This window comes from Eleutherodactylus coqui, chromosome 1 (assembly GCF_035609145.1).
Source record: "Eleutherodactylus coqui strain aEleCoq1 chromosome 1, aEleCoq1.hap1, whole genome shotgun sequence".
NCBI lineage: Eukaryota > Metazoa > Chordata > Amphibia > Anura > Eleutherodactylidae > Eleutherodactylus > Eleutherodactylus coqui.
This window is the reverse complement of record NC_089837.1, coordinates 447,374,340-447,394,930: the sequence shown is the minus strand read 5'-3', so window position 1 is coordinate 447,394,930 and position 20,591 is coordinate 447,374,340. Positions and strand designations below refer to the sequence as shown.

The window sequence follows — 20,591 nt, the reverse complement described above, 5'->3', positions numbered from 1 at the left end:
CAGCGCTGACCCAGGCAATTATTCCAATTATTCCATTTACATACGGATCATTCAGTAGATCACACAGGAATGTGTGATGCTGAGCAATTAGTACACGAGGACTGCACGATTCTCAACAAGAATCATGCAGTCTAAATGGGCTGACCGAGTGGGAACGAGCTGGTGCTGAAATCACCAGCTCGTTTGGTTGGGCAAACAAAAATCATGAGATTCTCGTCCCATGTAAAGCGGCCATAACTTATGAATATTTTTAGAAACTGCCCTATACTACATAGGTTGGTGTCAACTGCAAAAATAGAAATAGCAATATTAATCCCATTTTCTGTATCATTAATAAATAAGCAAAATAAAGGATGCAGAACTGAACGTTAGGGAACACAACCTGTGAGTAGTGACCATTCAGAGCAGAAATAATTTACCACCACTTTCTGGTTGGTACTTTATTCCATTTTGAAGTTGGGATGTTTGTATGGATGTAGCCTTTCTGCAGCATGAAGAATGGATGACACTTTCCTCTTATGAAAAATCTCACACTAAAACACCAATCACTGCCCCCCCACCCTCAAACTAATTTAGGCTTCAATGGAACCGAAAAAACTGCCTCACTTTAGGATTTCAATTTGTCCAGGACACAGGCTGAGTTAATAGTCTCCCCTGTTGTCTGGCCAGCAGCTAGCTTCAAATACACATTTTACAAATATCCGATCGGAATTGAAATCTGCCGTGGTGGAGCAGTTTCCCTGCTGTGCCAGACTACGTCAGATATGGAAGCAACTCCTTTATCACATTAATCTGCTGCTGACATCAGCCACATAGAGCTGTATAGTTAAATACAAATACGCTTTATAATCCATCATAAATGTACCATGGTGGACATTAAAACGATCCCTTATATGAAATGCTTAGGGAAAATGTGAGCAAAACAGTAGCTAGTGAAGAGAACGGACAGGGTTAACGCAGTATAGCAATGCTTTATAAAGATGTTTTTTTATATTCACCACTGCAGAACTCCCTATTTGAAGACTATGAAGTATAAAACAAATATCACCTAAATGCGTCTGGCACACTGACACAAGTAATTAATTTGCTGCTAGTGAAGCAGAAAAATTCTAAGAGTCTGAGGGAAAGAACACAGACCTGTGACTGAGGATAACACACTAAATAGTCTATAAAACTTCTCATTGTTACAAAGTAGCTTAAAGGAACACTCCTGGTAAACGGATACATTGTATAGTGGTTAGTCTGGGGCCTCAGTGGTGGTGAAGCAGAACACCTCAATCAAGAAAACACAAAACTATATGCCTGTCTTAAGATCTGCCCTCTCAGGTAGAGCACTAGACATAATGCACTGTAAGTTTTGCAGACAGGGAAGGAGAGAGAGGCAGAGGCAGCAAAGAAATCAAAAGCAGAGACCGAACAAAGAAGTGACCAAATAGCACAAAAAGGAGAGAGAAAAGGCGATCAAAGAGCACAAAAGGGAGGAGAGGGAGAGAAAGGGCGACCAAAGAGCACAAAAGGGAGGAGTGGGAGAGAAAGGGCGACCAAAGAGCACAAAAGGGAGGGGAGGGAAAGAATGGGCGACCAAAGAGCACAAAAGGGAGGGGAGGGAAAGAATGGGCGACCAAAGAGCACAAAAGGGAGGAGAGGGAGAGAAAGGGGCGACCAAAGAGCACAACAGGGAGGAGAGGGAGAGAGGGGGCGACCAAAAACCCCAAAGGAGAGAGAGAGAGAGAGGGGGCGACCAAAAACCCCAAAGGAGAGAGAGAGAGAGAGAGAGAGAGAGAGGGGGCGACCAAAAACCCCAAAGGAGAGAGAGAGAGAGAGAGAGAGAGAGGGGGCGACCAAAAACCCCAAAGGAGAGAGAGAGAGAGAGGGGGCGACCAAAAACCCCAAAGGAGAGAGAGAGAGAGAGGGGGCGACCAAAAACCCCAAAGGAGAGAGAGAGAGAGAGGGGGCGACCAAAAACCCCAAAGGAGAGAGAGAGAGAGAGGGGGCGACCAAAAACCCCAAAGGAGAGAGAGAGAGAGAGAGGGGGCGACCAAAAACCCCAAAGGAGAGAGAGAGAGAGAGGGGGCGACCAAAAACCCCAAAGGAGAGAGAGAGAGAGGGGGCGTCCAAAAACCCCAAAGGAGAAAGAGAGAGAGGGGGCGTCCAAAAACCCCAAAGGAGAGAGAGAGAGAGGGGGCGACCAAAAACCCCAAAGGAGAGAGAGAGAGAGGGGGCGACCAAAAACCCCAAAGGAGAGAGAGAGAGAGGGGGCGACCAAAAACCCCAAAGGAGAGAGAGAGAGAGGGGGCGACCAAAAACCCCAAAGGAGAGAGAGAGAGAGGGGGCGACCAAAAACCCCAAAGGAGAGAGAGAGAGAGGGGGCGACCAAAAACCCCAAAGGAGAGAGAGAGAGAGGGGGCGACCAAAAACCCCAAAGGAGAGAGAGAGAGAGGGGGCGACCAAAAACCCCAAAGGAGAGAGAGAGAGAGGGGGCGACCAAAAACCCCAAAGGAGAGAGAGAGAGAGGGGGCGACCAAAAACCCCAAAGGAGAGAGAGAGAGAGGGGGCGACCAAAAACCCCAAAGGAGAGAGAGAGAGGGGGCGACCAAAAACCCCAAAGGAGAGAGAGAGAGGGGGCGTCCAAAAACCCCAAAGGAGAGAGAGAGAGAGGGCGACCAAAAACCCCAAAGGAGACAGGGGGCGACCAAAAGCCCCAAAGGAGAGAGAGGGCGACCAAAAACCCCAAAGGAGAGAGAGGGCGACCAAAAACCCCAAAGGAGAGAGAGGGCGACCAAAAACCCCAAAGGAGAGAGAGGGCGACCAAAAACCCCAAAGGAGAGAGGGCGACCAAAAACCCCAAAGGAGAGAGAGAGAGAGAGAGGGCGACCAAAAACCCCAAAGGAGAGAGAGAGAGGGGGCGACCAAAAACCCTAAAGGAGAGAGAGAGAGAGAGAGAGAGAGAGAGAGAGAGAGAGAGAGAGAGAGAGAGAGAGAGAGAGAGAGAGGGCGACCAAAAACCCCAAAGGAGAGAGAGAGAGAGAGAGGGGGAGAGAGAGAGAGGGGGCGACCAAAAACCCCAAAGGAGAGAGAGAGAGATGGCGACCAAAAACCCCAAAGGAGAGAGAGAGAGATGGCAACCAAAAACCCCAAAGGAGAGAGAGAGAGATGGCGACCAAAAACCCCAAAGGAGAGAGAGAGAGATGGCGACCAAAAACCCCAAAGGAGAGAGAGAGAGATGGCGACCAAAAACCCCAAAGGAGAGAGAGAGAGATGGCGACCAAAAACCCCAAAGGAGAGAGAGAGAGATGGCGACCAAAAACCCCAAAGGAGAGAGAGAGAGATGGCGACCAAAAACCCCAAAAGGAGAGAGAGAGAGATGGCGACCAAAAACCCCAAAGGAGAGAGAGGGCGACCAAAAACCCCAAAGGAGAGAGAGGGCGACCAAAAACCCCAAAGGGGAGAGAGGGCGACCAAAAACCCCAAAGGGGAGAGAGGGCGACCAAAAACCCCAAAGGGGAGAGAGGGCGACCAAAAACCCCAAAGGGGAGAGAGGGCGACCAAAAACCCCAAAGGGGAGAGAGGGCGACCAAAAACCCCAAAGGGGAGAGAGGGCGACCAAAAACCCCAAAGGGGAGAGAGAGAGAGAGAGAGAGAGAGGGGGAGAGAGAGAGAGGGGGCGACCAAAAACCCCAAAGGAGAGAGAGAGAGATGGCGACCAAAAACCCCAAAGGAGAGAGAGAGAGATGGCAACCAAAAACCCCAAAGGAGAGAGAGAGAGATGGCGACCAAAAACCCCAAAGGAGAGAGAGAGAGATGGCGACCAAAAACCCCAAAGGAGAGAGAGAGAGATGGCGACCAAAAACCCCAAAGGAGAGAGAGAGAGATGGCGACCAAAAACCCCAAAGGAGAGAGAGAGAGATGGCGACCAAAAACCCCAAAGGAGAGAGAGAGAGATGGCGACCAAAAACCCCAAAGGAGAGAGAGAGAGATGGCGACCAAAAACCCCAAAAGGAGAGAGAGAGAGATGGCGACCAAAAACCCCAAAGGAGAGAGAGGGCGACCAAAAACCCCAAAGGAGAGAGAGGGCGACCAAAAACCCCAAAGGAGAGAGAGGGCGACCAAAAACCCCAAAGGGGAGAGAGGGCGACCAAAAACCCCAAAGGGGAGAGAGGGCGACCAAAAACCCCAAAGGGGAGAGAGGGCGACCAAAAACCCCAAAGGGGAGAGAGAGAGAGAGAGAGAGAGGGGGAGAGAGAGAGAGGGGGCGACCAAAAACCCCAAAGGAGAGAGAGAGAGATGGCGACCAAAAACCCCAAAGGAGAGAGAGAGAGATGGCAACCAAAAACCCCAAAGGAGAGAGAGAGAGATGGCGACCAAAAACCCCAAAGGAGAGAGAGAGAGATGGCGACCAAAAACCCCAAAGGAGAGAGAGAGAGATGGCGACCAAAAACCCCAAAGGAGAGAGAGAGAGATGGCGACCAAAAACCCCAAAGGAGAGAGAGAGAGATGGCGACCAAAAACCCCAAAGGAGAGAGAGAGAGATGGCGACCAAAAACCCCAAAGGAGAGAGAGAGAGATGGCGACCAAAAACCCCAAAAGGAGAGAGAGAGAGATGGCGACCAAAAACCCCAAAGGAGAGAGAGGGCGACCAAAAACCCCAAAGGAGAGAGAGGGCGACCAAAAACCCCAAAGGAGAGAGAGGGCGACCAAAAACCCCAAAGGGGAGAGAGGGCGACCAAAAACCCCAAAGGGGAGAGAGGGCGACCAAAAACCCCAAAGGGGAGAGAGGGCGACCAAAAACCCCAAAGGGGAGAGAGGGCGACCAAAAACCCCAAAGGGGAGAGAGGGCGACCAAAAACCCCAAAGGGGAGAGAGGGCGACCAAAAACCCCAAAGGGGAGAGAGGGCGACCAAAAACCCCAAAGGGGAGAGAGGGCGACCAAAAACCCCAAAAGGAGAGAGAGGGCGACCAAAAACCCCAAAAGGAGAGAGAGGGCGACCAAAAACCCCAAAAGGAGGGAGAGGGCGACCAAAAACCCCAAAAGGAGAGAGAGGGCGACCAAAAACCCACAAAAGGAGAGAGAGGGCGACCAAAAACCCACAAAAGGAGAGAGAGGGCGACCAAAAACCCACAAAAGGAGAGATAGAAGAGAAAAGGATAGAAAATGCGAGCAAGTAACAAAAAGAGTAGAGACTGCACGCAAAGAGAACAAAGCTAGAAAAGCCAGAGCTAATTGGCAAGCAGATGCTACCTATTTATAAATTGGCGGTTAAAGTGTGGCAGACATGTAAATCACTGGACAAATATGCAGGTACCCCCTTAGAAACCCCTCTGTGGGACAATAGAGCGCTCCCGCACCTTGTGAATTTACCAGATAAGCAGTTCTGGGTGAACCTGGGAATTACCACGTTAGCACATCTATATATTGATGGAGTCTTAGTCTCCTTTGAACAGTTACAGCAACTCTACCAGGTCCCGAGGACTGGTTTCTATAGATACTTACAACTCTGACATACACTCACGACACAGTTTCCAGAACCCAGACAACCTTTCTCTTTGTACCCTCTGATAGGCATAATACACACTCAGAGCCCCAGGGGTTTGATATTGATGTTGTATACCCATCTACTGCATTCTGAAATTTCTTATATGCCAATGATGGTAATGGACAGATGGAAGGATCTTATCCCCTTGCTTATTGGGGAGGAATGGGAAGCGGCAATGTCCTCATCTACCATGGTATCGCCAGCTGCAAATAATAAATGAACGCAATTGTATATACTTCATCAGTGCCATCTAACACCGACTAGGCTCTATAAAATGAACAGAGTATATACCAACCAATGTCATTGGTGCCAGCCACTGGGTGCAAATTTTAATCATTTAATATGGAGCTGCCCAGATATCTATGTGTATTAGAGGGAGATCACAGAATTTCTAAGCCAGCTAATAGGAATGGTAGTCCCACTTGAGCAGAGTATATGCAATTTTATCATCGGATATTTCTTATTTACCCCTTATTTACCACCCCATAGTGTTTTTACTTCCTGGCCTGCTGGGCTTCCATTCCCGAGGACATAAAAAATATGAATCCTCTGGGGATGTGAGAATACTCACCCTCATCCTCCGCGATGTCCCCTGGCGTTCTGGTCCTGCAGGACCTAACATCGATGTCTGCGTATGCGTGCCAGACGTAATTACGTCACGCGCACAGGCAGAGGGCCGAGAGGCCCGGGAAATTTATAAAACTCCCTGCTCCCGGCTAGTATGAGTAGCCGAGAGCAGGGAGCAGTCACCAATGGATAACAGCGATCATGTAAAAGTTACAAATAAGTGTAAAAAAATAAATAATAAAAATGGCTTAGATCCGTGAGGGGAGATAAAATTAGGTAGCTCAGGTTCCCGGATTCATCCGCCGACCTTACCCTGTCTTCTGCGTACACAGCCGTTGCCAAAATGGCGGATGCATGCGCAAAAGCCGCAGATTGCCGGGGTAATTTAAAATCTTCCCGCACCAGGCTACTATATGTAGCCGAGAGCCTGGAGATCTCACAGGGGGCCGCAGCATGCGGTTATTGGTCATGTGATTGCTGTTATCCAAAGGATAATAGCGTTCATGTAAAAGTTTAAAAAAAGCTAAAGTTTCACCTCCCATCACTGATCCGAACCGTGAGCAAAGGTGAAATTACTTACCTAAGGCCTGCGGTAATGTCCCCTGATAGGATCCTTATACGTGGACCTTTCCCCAGCCTTGGCACATGCGCCTGTCGCCAAAATGTCGCACGCAAGTGCAGAAGCTAGGTAGGGCCTCGGAAATGTAAAATCTCCTTGCTTGGAGCAGTAACAGTGGGCCGCGGTGATTGGTTTCCGTTCTTATGAACACCATTATCCAGGGGATAATGGCGATCATGTAAAAGTTAAAAGACAGTTAAAGTTTGTTGCTCCATTCGGTTTGCATCTAGACAAAAGATTAGGGCCATAATGGGTATGTTTCTGAACACGGGATAGACGGGGGAATCCATTTTGGGGTGAAGCTCTTCATTCCTTTGCATGCTGTACTAAAAAAAAACTATTTTTAAAAATTACACAATTGTCAAAAAAAAAAAAAATCTTAATTTTTTCCTTCTGCTTTGCTTCGATTCATTCAAAAATTGTGGGGTCAAAATGCGTAGTACACCACTAGATGAATTTGTTAAGGGTCTAGTTTTCAAAATGGGAGGGCTCTACTAGTGGGAAATGGGGCCTAAAATGCTTCCAAGCAAAATGTCTGTTCTGAAAGCCACCGGGTGCTCCTTTCGGTTTGGGCCCCATTGTGCATCCAGACACAAGCTTAGGGCCACAATGGGTATGTTTCTGAGCACGTGACAAATAGAGGTATCCGTTTTTGGAGTGAAAGTCTTCATTCTTATGTGTGCTGTACAAAAAAAAAAAAAACAGTTTTTAAAATGACAATTGCTAAAAAAAATAAAAATCTTATTTTTTTTTCCTTCTGCTTAGCTTCGCTTCATTCAAAAACTCTGGGGTCAAAATATGCAAATGGTAAGCACGAGCAGCACTCTTATATAGTCTCACAGTGAAGCAGGACTGGAAAAATGCACGCCACTACAGGGTATCCGGATCCAAGGATTCCAGCCAGACACAGGAAAAAAAATAGTTCGTAGCAGCATAAAGTGATGCAATAAAAATCAAAGCTTTATTTTACCTCCAAAGTAAAAGCTGCAACGTTTCAATCACGAGATCTTTGTCAAGCATGGCTATGCTGCCATGAACTATTTTTTCAGGGGTCAAAATATGCAGATGAATTCGTTAAGGGGTCTAGTTTCGAAAATGGGGACATTTGTGAGGGTTCTGTCGTTTTGGCCGATCAGAGGGCTCTACAAGTGGGCAATGGGGCCTAAAAAGCAGTCAAGCAAAACTTCTGTCCTGAAAGCCACCGGCTGCTCCTTTTGGATAGGGCCCCGTTGTCCATGCGGACAGAAGATTAGGGCTACAATGGGTATGTTTCTGAACGCAAGACAAATGGGGGTATCCATTTTGGGGTGTAAATCCTCATTTTCATGTGTACTATAGAAAAAAAAAACTCTTCAAAATGACATATTTGCAAAAATATGAAATTTTATTTTTTCTCCTCTAAATTAAATGAATTCCTAAAAAGAAACTGTGGGATCAAAATACTCCTGACCCCCCTTCAGTGAATACACTAAGGGGTGTATTTTTTTAATGGGGTCAGTTGTGGGGGTATTTATCATTCTGACACCTATAAGCCTTTGCAATCTTGGCTTGGTGAAGGAAAATAAAGTTTTCTTAAAATGTGAATAATTAATGTTAAATTTGTACGTCTCCTAAATGGTTAAAAAAAAATACGAACGTTTTTCCAATGTGCTTCCAGAATAAAGTAAAACGATGGAAATACATATCTCATCAAAAATTTCTATATTATGTTTGTACATATTTGAAAATATTGCAGTTGAAAAATGACGATTTTTTAAAAAAAGTTCCCAATTTTGACGCATTTAATATACACAAATTCTATTGGTCTATTTTTACCGCCTAAATAAAGTACAATATGTGGCGAAAAAAACAATGTCAGAATCACTTGGATATGCAAAACCTTTACGGTGTTATTCCGTGTTAAAGTGACATGTCAGATTTCCAAAATTTGGCCTGGTCATTAAGGCGCAAACAGGCTTGGCCACTAAGGGGTTAAGGTATTTTTTCTGGCTCGCAGGACAACAGCTTTAAAATAGATGGATAGGCGCTCCCCAATGCTCTCAAAGTGGCAGAGCATTGTTAACTCCACCTTGCCATATGAAAAGATAGTCTATAAAAATAGAAAATGCCCAGAGAAATTTAACGAGGTGCGGGGGAGACGGTGTGGCAGTCAGACAACTCCCTCACAGGATCTGCTCCAAGGCTTGTTGAATAGAGCTATACCTAGAGCTGTTCAGTAATATGCCAACTGTTGAATTCTGCTCATATGAAGGCCTAATGTACTAGTGTATTGTATGTATATATCAGATGTGGGCAATGTACCTGTAGAATTCTTACTTAATTTGAAAAAGATTTTATGATGTAGGCAAAGTTTTTTACTTATATAATATATGGTATATTTATTGTTCAATAAAACGAGTTTAAAAAAAAGCACAACAGCTTTCAGTTTTTAAACACTTTGGTTTCAAGAATCTTTTTTTCCCACAACAAATCCATTCTTGGATTGGAATGGTTAATCAGATAGTGACCTGTTTTAAATCAAGTTTTTATATTAAACCTCTGATTTTTTTGGTTACTTGATTTTTTAATGCCATAATCTATAAATATATAGCTTCTTTCGCTCACCTCCTCCCTTGATCTCTCTCAACTCAGCCTCTCCCACTCACAGGGATGGCAACACTATTGATCTGGTCTTCCTCAGTCTCTGCTCTGCTTCCAACTTCACTAACTCCCCTCTCCCGCTCTCAGATCATAACCTCCTCTCTTTCTCTGTCACGCTCCCTAACATCTCTCCAGACCCACCTATCTACCGTACCTACAGGAACCTTAAGGCCATTCACACCCAGGACTTTGCTGAATCCCCACAGTCCTCTCTGTCCCCTATCGCTCTCCTCTCCTGCCCCAACCTGGCTGCCGCTCACTACAACACCGCTCTCAAACATGCCCTGGATGAAGTGGCGCCCCCCATGACCCGAGCCATCTGATGTAGAACGCAGCAACCCTGGCTCGCGCTTCATCCGGCGGTGCTCTAGAAGTGCTGAACGGCTGTGGAGGAGGTTGCAAACGTCCGCAGACTTCCTCCACTACAAATTCATGCTTAGAACCTACAACCTCGCCTTCCACCACGCCAAAGTCTACTTCACCTCTCTAGTCTCCTCACTATCGCACAACCCTAAACGGCTCTTTTGATACTTTTCACTCGGTTCTCAGCCCTAAACTGCAGCCCCCGGTGACGGATCCTAGTGCTGTAGAGTTGGCTGCTTACTTCAAAAAGAAAATGGATGACATCCGTTAGGAAATAACTTCCCAATCCCAGACTAGCCCTGACCCTAGTCTTGTCAGCACTGCATCTATCTCCTTCTCACTGTCTGTACTCAGACCAGTGACAGAGGAAGAAGTCTCCAAATAGCTCTTCTCTGCTCGCCCCACCACCTGCGCTAGCGACCCTCTCCCCTCACACCTCCTCTGTTCCTTCTCCCCAGTGGTCATCTCGCATCTCACCACTATATTCAACCTCTCTCTGACCTCTGGCATCTTTCCCTCTTCTTTCAAACACGCCATCATATCCCCACTGCTAAAGAAGCCGACTCTGGACGTGACTGATGCTGCCAACTACCGACCCATCTCTAACCTCTCCTTCATCTCCAAACCACTAGAACGCCTGGTTTACTCCCACCTTGTAAACTATCCATCACAGCACTCTCTCCTAGACCCCCTATAGTCTGGCTTCCAACCTCAACACTCGACAGAAACTGCCCTTACAAGGGTATCCAATGACCTACTGACAGTCAAATCGAGGGTCGATTACTCCCTACTGATCCTCCTCGACCTTTCCGCAGCATTTGACACTGTTGACCACAAACTCCTCCTCAGTATGCTTTGCTCCATCGGCCTAAAGGACACTGCTCTCTCCTGGTTCTCCTCCTACCTATCTGACCGCTCTTTCAGCATCTCCTTTGCTGGCTCTACCTCCCCTCCTCTTCCCCCTGCTATTAGGAGCCCCAAGGGCTCGGTCCTCGGCCCCCTCCTTTTCTCTTTCTACACAGCCCCTATTGGACAAACCATCAGGAGATTTGGCCTCCAATACCACCTGTATGCTGATGACACACAGCTATACACCTCTTCCCGTGACATCTGTGCACCTTTCCTCCAAAACATCACCGACTGGCTGTCCGCTGTCTCTAACACCATGTCCTCTGTCTACCTTAAACTAAACCTCTTTAAAACTGACTTACTGGTATTTTCACCCTCCACTAACCGACCTCATCCTGACGTCTCCATCTCAGTGTGTGGCGCCACCATAACTCTTAGACAACATGCCCGCTGCCTTGGGGTCATATTCGACTCGGATCTATCATTTACCCCCTACATCCAATCTCTCGCCTGAACATGTCAGCTGCACCTCCAGAACATCGCAAGAATCCGCTCTTTTCTCAATGTGGACATGCTAAAAATGCTTACTGTTGCCCTCATCCACTCTTGGCTCGATTATTGCAACTCGTTGCTGATCGGCCTCCCCTGCACCAGAATCTACCCTCTCCAATCCATCCTGAATGCGGCAGCCAGGCTCATCTTTCTGTCTAGCTGCGACTCGGACGTCTGTGCCCTGTGCATGTCACTGCACTGGCTGCCCGTTAAATATATAATTCAATTTAAACTCACTACCTTCATCCACAAAGCCCTCCACAGCGCAGCGCCACCCTCATCTCAATCTATCACCCAGCCGGAGCTCTCCGCTCTGCTAACGAAACCAGACTGAGCGCCCCTTTAATTCGAACTTCTCATTCCCGCCTCCAAGACTTCTCCAGAGCAGCACCGGTCCTCTGGAACACACTACCAAAGGCTAACAGAGCAATCCAGGACTCGCAGAACTTCAAGCATGCTCTAAAAACGCACCTCTGCAGGGAGGCATACCGCATTCCCTAAACAAACCCCTCTGTACTCCGCCTGATAACATGCTCCCTGACCTACTAACTGCAATCCCTGCTAGCCATCATAAACCGCTCCTGCCGTCACACGGCCAAATGTCTGACCATTGTCTATGAGGATAGCACCCCTCACTCTCCACCTCGCCATACCATGCGCATTTCCAGCCCTTTACCTTCTGTAACACCCCATTACCTGTAGTGGGTAGCTCGTTAGAGCAGGACCCTCACCCCTGTTTCCATCAACTGATTACTATGTAACCGTGGTTTTGTAATTTTTGTCTTTCTGTATTCCCTGTCTTTGTAAGCGCTGCGGAATATGTTGGCGCTATACAAATAAAGATTATATATATATATATATATATATATATATATATATATATATATATATATATACACACATACCTATAATAACCTGTCACTAACTGTTCTGTAGAGAAAACATTTTAGTAGTCTTGTTATCATTACAGGAAGGATTACAATCAAAGGTCACACCCATATACAGATAATACAGCATCCACTATTCACAATACGCCTCACCCTTTTATTAGGCTTTGTGGACATAAATTTTTTTAAAAATAACTGTTCAAAGGGCATTTTTCAAGATATAGCCTTTTCATTAAAAAAATAATAAAGAGCTCAAACTCCCTACGCCCTGCTTGGTTCCCCAACGGTGGCTCCGGGTCTCCCTGCTGATGTAATATTTAGAGGCTGCAGTCAGCGTGTGCCGTTCCGTTAACAGGCTGCTGCAGCCAATAACAGAGCTCAGTGATCATTGCTTTTTTTTCCAATGTGCACAATAAAAACAAGCAAAAATTAGCCAAAAAACCCCAAAAAACAATATAGCTAAATAACAATGGCGCTGGATTTTGGTGAACATTTGGTGAACCTAAACCTACATGCACACAATAGCCAAATCAGAACTTCCCCAATATATTATGCAAATGGTCCTCTTCGTAATGGTAATTTATAACAATCTTGCATAGCTAATGAGAAATAAAGTAGCCTGGCACTGCCCTGAAAGTTCACCAGTCTGTTGAGGTCAATGTCCAGCCATTAAATAGACCAGAACTTTCAGACTTTGCCCTAAACATATACTGGCATCCCTACTGGTTCCTGTGTTCATGTCTAGATTTATGTACCATGCATTGAGTTTCCATAGGTACATTTTTGGGTTTAGTTGTAGTCTCTAACAATTGCACCTGCCTGTATGCAATTTATGAGTATCTCAATACCTGTAGGTAATGGTATATATATCCTCTTTTCTAATCTCCTCCGTAAAGCCTCATCAATGTCCCACGGGAAATTGGTAGCAGCCAGAACCATAACCATTTTTGAGGGATCATCATTTTCTAGGGCTCCTCCAACACCTGCAATATTAAAGCACACATTATGAAGTTAGTAGAAATAAACTGACAAAGGGTGTTGACAATGGAGAAACCATGATCTTTATTAAAACCGCACTTTGCTCTGTAGGCTTCTTAGAATTCTGCGGCCAGTGGCCATCAATCATAGCAGCTCGGCTTTCACTGCGCTGCTCTGCTGGTTCATCCAAGTATATATTCATAAAACAGACTGTCCCAGGCAATTTCTCAAATGGCATCTGTGCACGGTGGTTTTGAAGTCTGATGCTGGAGGGCTTTACATAAAATAACTACTGTTGTACATTGCTCAGCCGAGGGAGACAGGTTATTTATATAACTGTCTCTACTGCTCTCAGACTAAAGGGGATGAAAAGTTATTAAAGGAAACACTCCTAAAGTTCTTTTCTATCAAATTCTCAGCACAAGGAAAAACAGAACTACATCTAGGCACTTTAGTTCTGCGCAAAAGTCAAACTCTATTATGATGTGCAATTGTAATGGCCAAAAGCTCTATTAAATGAACATATAGAGTTAACTTTCTTTCCCAGAAGTATCTATTACATCTAAAGGCTAAAAAAAACGAATTTGGATTAGGACTAAAGCTGTATTTCCATTCACTGAGAGCAAAGAGGGATCTTGAAAAGAGTAGAGAATCTGCACACAAACTCCACTAAAACAGGTTGTACATGGAGATCCAAGAAATGACTGAACACTTTCATCTACTCTTGTGCAGCTCTTCGGTGTCCAAGAAACTAGCGCATGCGCAGTGTGTTCCAATAGAGTTTGAGCCCGGTTAATGATGGACGTGTGGCGTCATAGGACCACTCCATCTCCTGCATGGGGGCAGCATGCTTACAGGAGAGAAGGTTTTGCTCAGCCAGAGGGCATTGCAGACTGAGGGAAGAACAAAGACCATCTAAGGCCAGCTATCCACCAGGAGCCGCCACAGGGAAGCATTAGATCACTGCGATTTTCCGCGATGAACCTGTCGCTATAATAGGTTCACCACGGAAAATCGCGGCATGCTGCAATTTTTTATACGCGAGTATTGCTGCGATTTTCCACTCTTGTGTACATCGAGCTGCGCTTTCCATAGTTATCCTATGAAAAGTGTTCATTGCGTTACCCACGTGAAAATTATCGTCGCGGGTAACACGATGAAATACCGCCCGTGGACAGGTGGCCTTATATGGATATATATATTAAGCTGGCTGTATTCGCGTTTCCCTATTTGTAAAATCTATAGATAGAGCAGCCGACCTTTAAGACATAGGCGCATGATTCAAGGCAATTTAACAATGTAGGAAGAACTAATTTGGTAATCATATATACTACACAAACAAATAAGGGAGATGGAACAATACCTCTGCAGTGCCACCTATTGGAAGGCAGCATTCCTGCAAGTCAATGTTAGACTCTTTATACACGCCTTGTAACAATGACTGGGAATTGAAAGCCGAACCAGAATTCATAAACAGACAGCTGTTCGGGTATTGTTCCATCTCCCTTATTTGCATATTACCCAGAGGATCATGAATGACCTCATAAGTCTCCTCACTCACTCACCTTCTAGGTGCTCTCTCTAGGGAAAAAAAAAAAAAAAAAGAGCGTTCCTGACCTACTACACAAAGAAGTCCCACTATGGGTATTTGTGAAGTATAGGAGAAAGTAATTGAGTTCTTGAATACTGAGTCATCCCATTACTGAAACAAACTTTGCATGTGCTTGCTGAATTATAGCAGTGCATACCCTGCCAAATTTTGAAAACACTCCTTAAAATGTAAAATTGGGAAGAAATAGTCAAAACTCTTGATGATCTGGGATGTACGTGTTACAGAGTAAACCAAAACAAAGAAACAAAAAAACACAGCTCAAGCTTCTAACTGATTCTTGAAATCTGGAAATAACGTCAAGTGTTGGATTCAACATATCCACACTTTGCCTGTATGACGGTCTGGCATACTTTCAGCATGCAGTGCATCAGCTTTTACGTTTTTCAGTCAGAATGTATTTCCATTCTTGGTAGGAACCTCTCAGAGAGGTTTCTGACTAGTAATTTGCTGTTTAAAAACGTGGGCTGGAATACAGTACACGGGGCAATACAGTACACGGGGCATGGATCCTAAAAAAAACCATTAATATATAGACAGACCATACCATCCATCTGAATAAGCAGTTCTGACTTGACTCTTCGACTGGCTTCATGTTCATCTGAGGTTCCCCTACGACTGCAGATTGAGTCAATTTCATCAATAAAAATGGTGGTGGGAGCGTAAAACCTTGCCTGTGAAGAGAGAAATTATGAAAAGTTATGTAAGAATATATAATTGCATATGTTTGCAATGGAACTTATTCAATGACATTGCACAATATCAATTTGAAGACTTGAGACTATTTTTCATGTAAAGACTACAGTGGGTCTGGAAAGTCCTTAGACCCTTTCACTTTTTTACATTTTGTTATGTTGTGGTCTTATTATTTAAAAAAAACTAACATTTTCCATTGACACAAATATTCACACCCTGTACTTAGTACTTAGTTGATGCACCTTTGGCAGCGATTATAGCCTCCGCTCTTCTTGGGTATATTGCCACAAGGTTTGCACACCTGAATTTAGGGAATTTCTGCGTTTCATCTGTACAGATCCTCCCAAGCTCTTTGAGATTGGATGGGGACAATCTGTGGACAACCATTTTCAGGTCTCTCCAGAGATGTTCAATTAGGTTCAAGTCAGGGCTCTGGCTGGGCCACTCAAGGATATACACAGAGTTGTCCCTAAGCCACTCTTGTGTTGTCTTGGCTGTGTTCCTAGGGTCACTGTCTTGTTGGATGGTGGACCTTCTGCCCAGTCTTAAGTCCCTTGCGCTCTGATCATGTTTTAATTAAGAACATCTCTGTACTTTGGACAGGGTTGATGGAAAGCTGAATGAAGTAGTCTCCCTGTCCCAGCCACTGAAAATTCACCCACAGCATGATGCTGCCACCATTATGCTTCACTGTAGGGATGGTATTGGGCAAGTGGTGAGAAGTGCCTGACTTCCTCCAGATATAACACTCAAAATTAACAACAAGTCCAATCTTGGTTTCATCAGACTCTAGAATATTCATTCTCACAGTCAGAGTTCTGTAGTTGCTTTTTAGCAAACTCCAATTGGGCTTTCATGTGTCTTTTACGGAGGAGAGTCTTCTTTCTGGCCACTTTCCATAAAACACAGATTGGTGGAGTGCTGCAGTGATGGTTGATATTCTGCAAGTTTCTTCCATCTGCACAAAGGATCTTTGGACCATTGGGTTCTTGGTTACCTCTCTTACTGAGGCCCTTCTCCCCCAATTACTTAGATTGGTGGGTCGACCAGCTCTTGGAAGAGTCCTGGCTGTTCCAAACTTCTTCCATTTAAGAATTATGGAGGTCACTGTGCTCTTGGGAACTTTCAGTTCAGCAGAAACTTAAGGCCTTCTCCAGATCTGAGATTTCACATAATCCTGTTTCTGAGCTCTACCGGCAGATCTTTCCTCTTCATTCGGTTTTGGCTCCGATATACATTGTAAGCTATGAGGCCTTAAATAGATAGAGGTGTTTCTTTTAAAATAATGTGCAAACAAGGTGTAGAAACACCTCAAATAAGAGAAATGGGAGGCCCCCAGAGCTAAATTTCAAGTGTTATACCAAAGGGTCTGAATACTTATAACAATGCAAAATGCTATCTTTTAATTTTTTTGAAAAACTGATAAAGATTTCTAACATTTTTTTTCACTTGTTATTATGGGATGATGAGTGCAGAATGATGGCGCAAAACCTAATTTTTTAAATTTGCACAAGACCAAATCATAACAAAAATGAAAAAAAAATAAGGTGAGCAGATGTGAAGACTTTCCAAACCCACTGTAACTACAGATCAATAGACCATTCTTCAGCTCGCCATTCACAAGTATACTGCTGATGAGAGAGTACCAAATGTTCAAAATATAGGAACAACCCCTTTCTAAAGAGATCAACCACAAGGTACAGTTGACCGTCGCATGTCACATTGGTTAACTCCATCTACTACATCCTCTAGTAACCAGCTAACTAATGGGCAGCCCCTGCTGATGCTGGGCTCCCCCACTGGTGGTTTGTTGGAACTACAAGACAAGTTATTCTAAGGTCTCCATATGTTGCAGGTACTGTGCCTTGTTCATGCCATTTTTATAACCTCTGAATACCTGACTCCTATATACATTTAGATTTCACTGCTTTTTATATTCCGTACAGTACATTTGCACCACTTTAAGCTCAGAGGACTTTCCCTCCTCGGGTAACAAGAAAAACTAAAAAGTATGTTTTATCAAACAGTGGAGATTGGCGGTTTCACCAGACCGGTAATGTACAAATAGAGTTCATTCTCACACTTTTTAGACCTGAGAAAGTGGAGTATCCAAGCTTTCCATGTGTACTAAATAAGTCATAAAACATCTGAATGTACTGAATGTATTATGAAAGATGACTAGTAGGTACAAGAGCGATGCTAGAAAGTTCACAGCAAGGGCATGGCAAGTTACATTTAACATCTGCAAGAATTAATACTATAGTCTATTTTTGGTAGAAAGTTTAGGTTCTCAACCAACACCAATGGCAAATGGAAGAAATTTGATCATCATTTTAAGACATCACCAACACAATTTGAAATGGACTACGAAAAGAAACCTACCATCTCAAATAATAAGCGCACCAACTTTTCAGACTCTCCCCTATACTTCGACGTTAAGGTTGATGATGAAACGTTGAAAAAAGTAGTTCCACATTCTGTTGCGACAGCTTTAGCCAGCATAGTCTTACCCGTACCGGGTGGTCCGACCATTAAAACGCCCTAAAGAAAGAAGATATAAACAAAATACATTTTCAGTTACCTTTTCCTACTAGAAAGCAAAGTGACCAAAATTGGATTTGGTTATTTACAATTCAGTTTTTTCTGATAAGTTGAAACAAAGTGATGTCTTGGTTATACCACCAGTTCTTTAATGGAATGACCTCTACAACTGCCTGACATCTGTAGAAATAAAATGAAATAATCTCTACATAGAGATGACTGTGCAAAACACCAAAAGAGGTAGAAAGAAAGATCTCTGTATTCCAGCCCCTAGGTAAAATGGGAGAAGGTAGGGGATTGATCAAAGAAGAGACTTGCAACAATAATAATCTTCTTTCTATAGCACCAACCTACTCCGCCGTGCAACAAAATATACGCATACAATTAAATGCACTTGAATCGTTCTATTCTTTTTCTTACCTTCCATGGTCTTCGGATCCCCTTAAAAAAATCTGGCATCCACATAGGAAGGACTACAGCTTCTCGTAATAATTTCTTTGCCTCTTCCAGATCAGCAATATCTTCCCTATTTAGACACAGGTAAGAAGAGAGATTAAAACGCACAAAAAAAAAAAAACACATAAAAAGATGGCGTTTAGTAGAACCAATAGTTTCCTATTGAAGCGTTCACATGAAGGATTTTTAGACGCGCAAAATACTTACACCCTCAAAAGATAGGACATGCGGGCTACGTGAAAAGATATCCAAGGTGTGTGCTGCATGAAAAGCTAGGTTTTGACCTATCTTTGGTGTGTGTTGCGCAGGAGTTTCCATTGACTCCTATGGGAGCTGGACTAAACACACAGCACTTACCATGGACCGCGTGAATGAGCAAATTATGCGCAAATGTAGATCACGCATTTAGCTTCGTTCACGCAATTTCTCTACACGGCTATTTGTGCACAAAAAAAAAAAACGCTCGTCTGAACGAGGCCTTAAAGTGGGACAGAGAAATAATGAAAGCCAGAAAGTGAAAAAGAAAGAGCCTTCACTAAAGGTCACCGGAGAATGATATTTAAAGGGGCATTCCATGACTTTTACGATCAATGACCTATCCTTTCCTCAGGATAGGTCATCAATAGTTGATCAATAGTAAAAGTTCTGGAATACAACTTTAAATTTAAAAGACTAATTGTGATATAGGGTATATTTTCCATGTATTTATTTTTTTTAATAACAGCCAAATGGAAAAAAAATAGAGGTTTTAGGATCCTAGCTATCAATTATAGGACAAAACCATGCACAAGTCAAAATACAGAGCATGTAATATAAAGAACAGCACATTCTAGAAAGAACAATGACCATTTTATCAAAAATGCATGTCAAAGTTGGAGAAAATGAAAGTAGGACCTTAAAGGGATATATTAACCCCTTGAGTGGCGGGTTTCCTACCACCCTGTTGTGCCCACCAGGGCAGGTTTTTTAAAATGGTCTAATCATTGAATTTCAACTAATTTTGCAGTTGCGTCTCAAGAGCCATAACTTTTTCATTTTTCCATTGACATGGCCATATAAGGGCTTGCTTTTTGCGGGACAAGTTGTGATTTTTTAAACAGGGGGGAGGAAAAAAAGAAATGGGGAAAAAAGAAAAAAAGGGGCCATGTCATTAAGGAGTTAAATAATGTATTAACTTCCTTCTCTGGGTCATTACGATGCATGGATACCACATGTGTGATTGTATTTTTGATTTTTTACAAAGTAAAGGGAGACACAAGTGCTTTTATGATTTTTTAAATAATTTTTTTACTTTTTTTTTTTTTTTTAATTTTTTTAATTTTTGTCCCTTTAGGGGACTTCCACAGGGACCCATCAGGACCCCTGATCACATTCCGGGGGTCCGATGGTGACAGCCGTTTACATGCTGCAGTGACAGCCCTTTACATGCTGCAGTCACATAGACTGCAGCATGTAAAGGGTTAACACAGCAGAGATCGGAGGTTTTCTCTGATCTCTGCTGTAAGAGCTGGTACCTAGCTGTCCTCTGACAGCCAAGCACCAAGCTCTCCCTGCCACAGAGACCATCGGCTTGCTTCTGACAAGCCGATGGTCTCTATGGCAACCTGTAAACAAAGCAGGAGATTGCCGACATATCGGCAATATCTTCTGCTGGTTTTTCAAAGCCCTTGCTTTGTTCTCTGTGGGACAGTGCAGGCAGAGCACACTGTCACAGCTTGTGGCATTGTGCCCTGCAGCTCCCATAGTGATACATAGCCCAGAAATCTTCCGGGCTATGTCACTATGAGCAGTGGAGCTCGTCCCGGAAAATTTCCGGGCGTGCCACTCAAGGGGTTAAAGGAGTTATCAGATTTTGAAAAAAATAAAAAAGCTGGAAGTGTGATTAAGAAAAAACAAACAAAAAAAAAAAACACTACTCACCTGCCCTTTACCCTGGCAATCCTCACGGTCTTTATTTAAAACGGAGCAGAACTGATGCTCTATACTGCTGGTGACTGCTCTAGTGGTCACATGCTGTATTCCTAGCGCACTGGCCAATATCACTCAACAATGGTGCCAGTAGTAGGGACATAAGACTGTTGCAGGGACTGATGGGCTGCAGCAGTTACATAGCATCTACATGTAAACAAACACCGGAAGGACTGCAGATACCACAGCAAAAACAAATATTTGCAATTTACCTAGATAATTCCTATTTAATTTCCTCAACATCCGGTGCTGTATTACGCCTTAGGAAATGTCCTGCAATACCATGCACTTACAGCGGCCTACTCTGGAGAGTATGCTGCAAACATGCATGA

The 20,591-nt window shown here is 44.1% G+C and overlaps 1 protein-coding gene across 1 annotated transcript in view; it reads right to left on the bottom strand.

Annotated features, from left to right (window-relative positions):
• KATNAL1 (katanin catalytic subunit A1 like 1) overlaps window positions 1-20,591 on the bottom strand; it is a 163,868-nt gene that overhangs the window by 17,156 nt on the left and 126,121 nt on the right. Inside the window, exons 6-9 of the mRNA XM_066583135.1 lie at window positions 18,256-18,361; window positions 17,677-17,835; window positions 15,146-15,272; window positions 12,860-12,994 (exon numbers count right to left, since the gene is read on the bottom strand). Of these exons, the coding sequence (XP_066439232.1) occupies window positions 12,860-12,994; window positions 15,146-15,272; window positions 17,677-17,835; window positions 18,256-18,361 (527 nt within the window). The remainder of the gene's footprint in view (window positions 1-12,859; window positions 12,995-15,145; window positions 15,273-17,676; window positions 17,836-18,255; window positions 18,362-20,591) is intronic.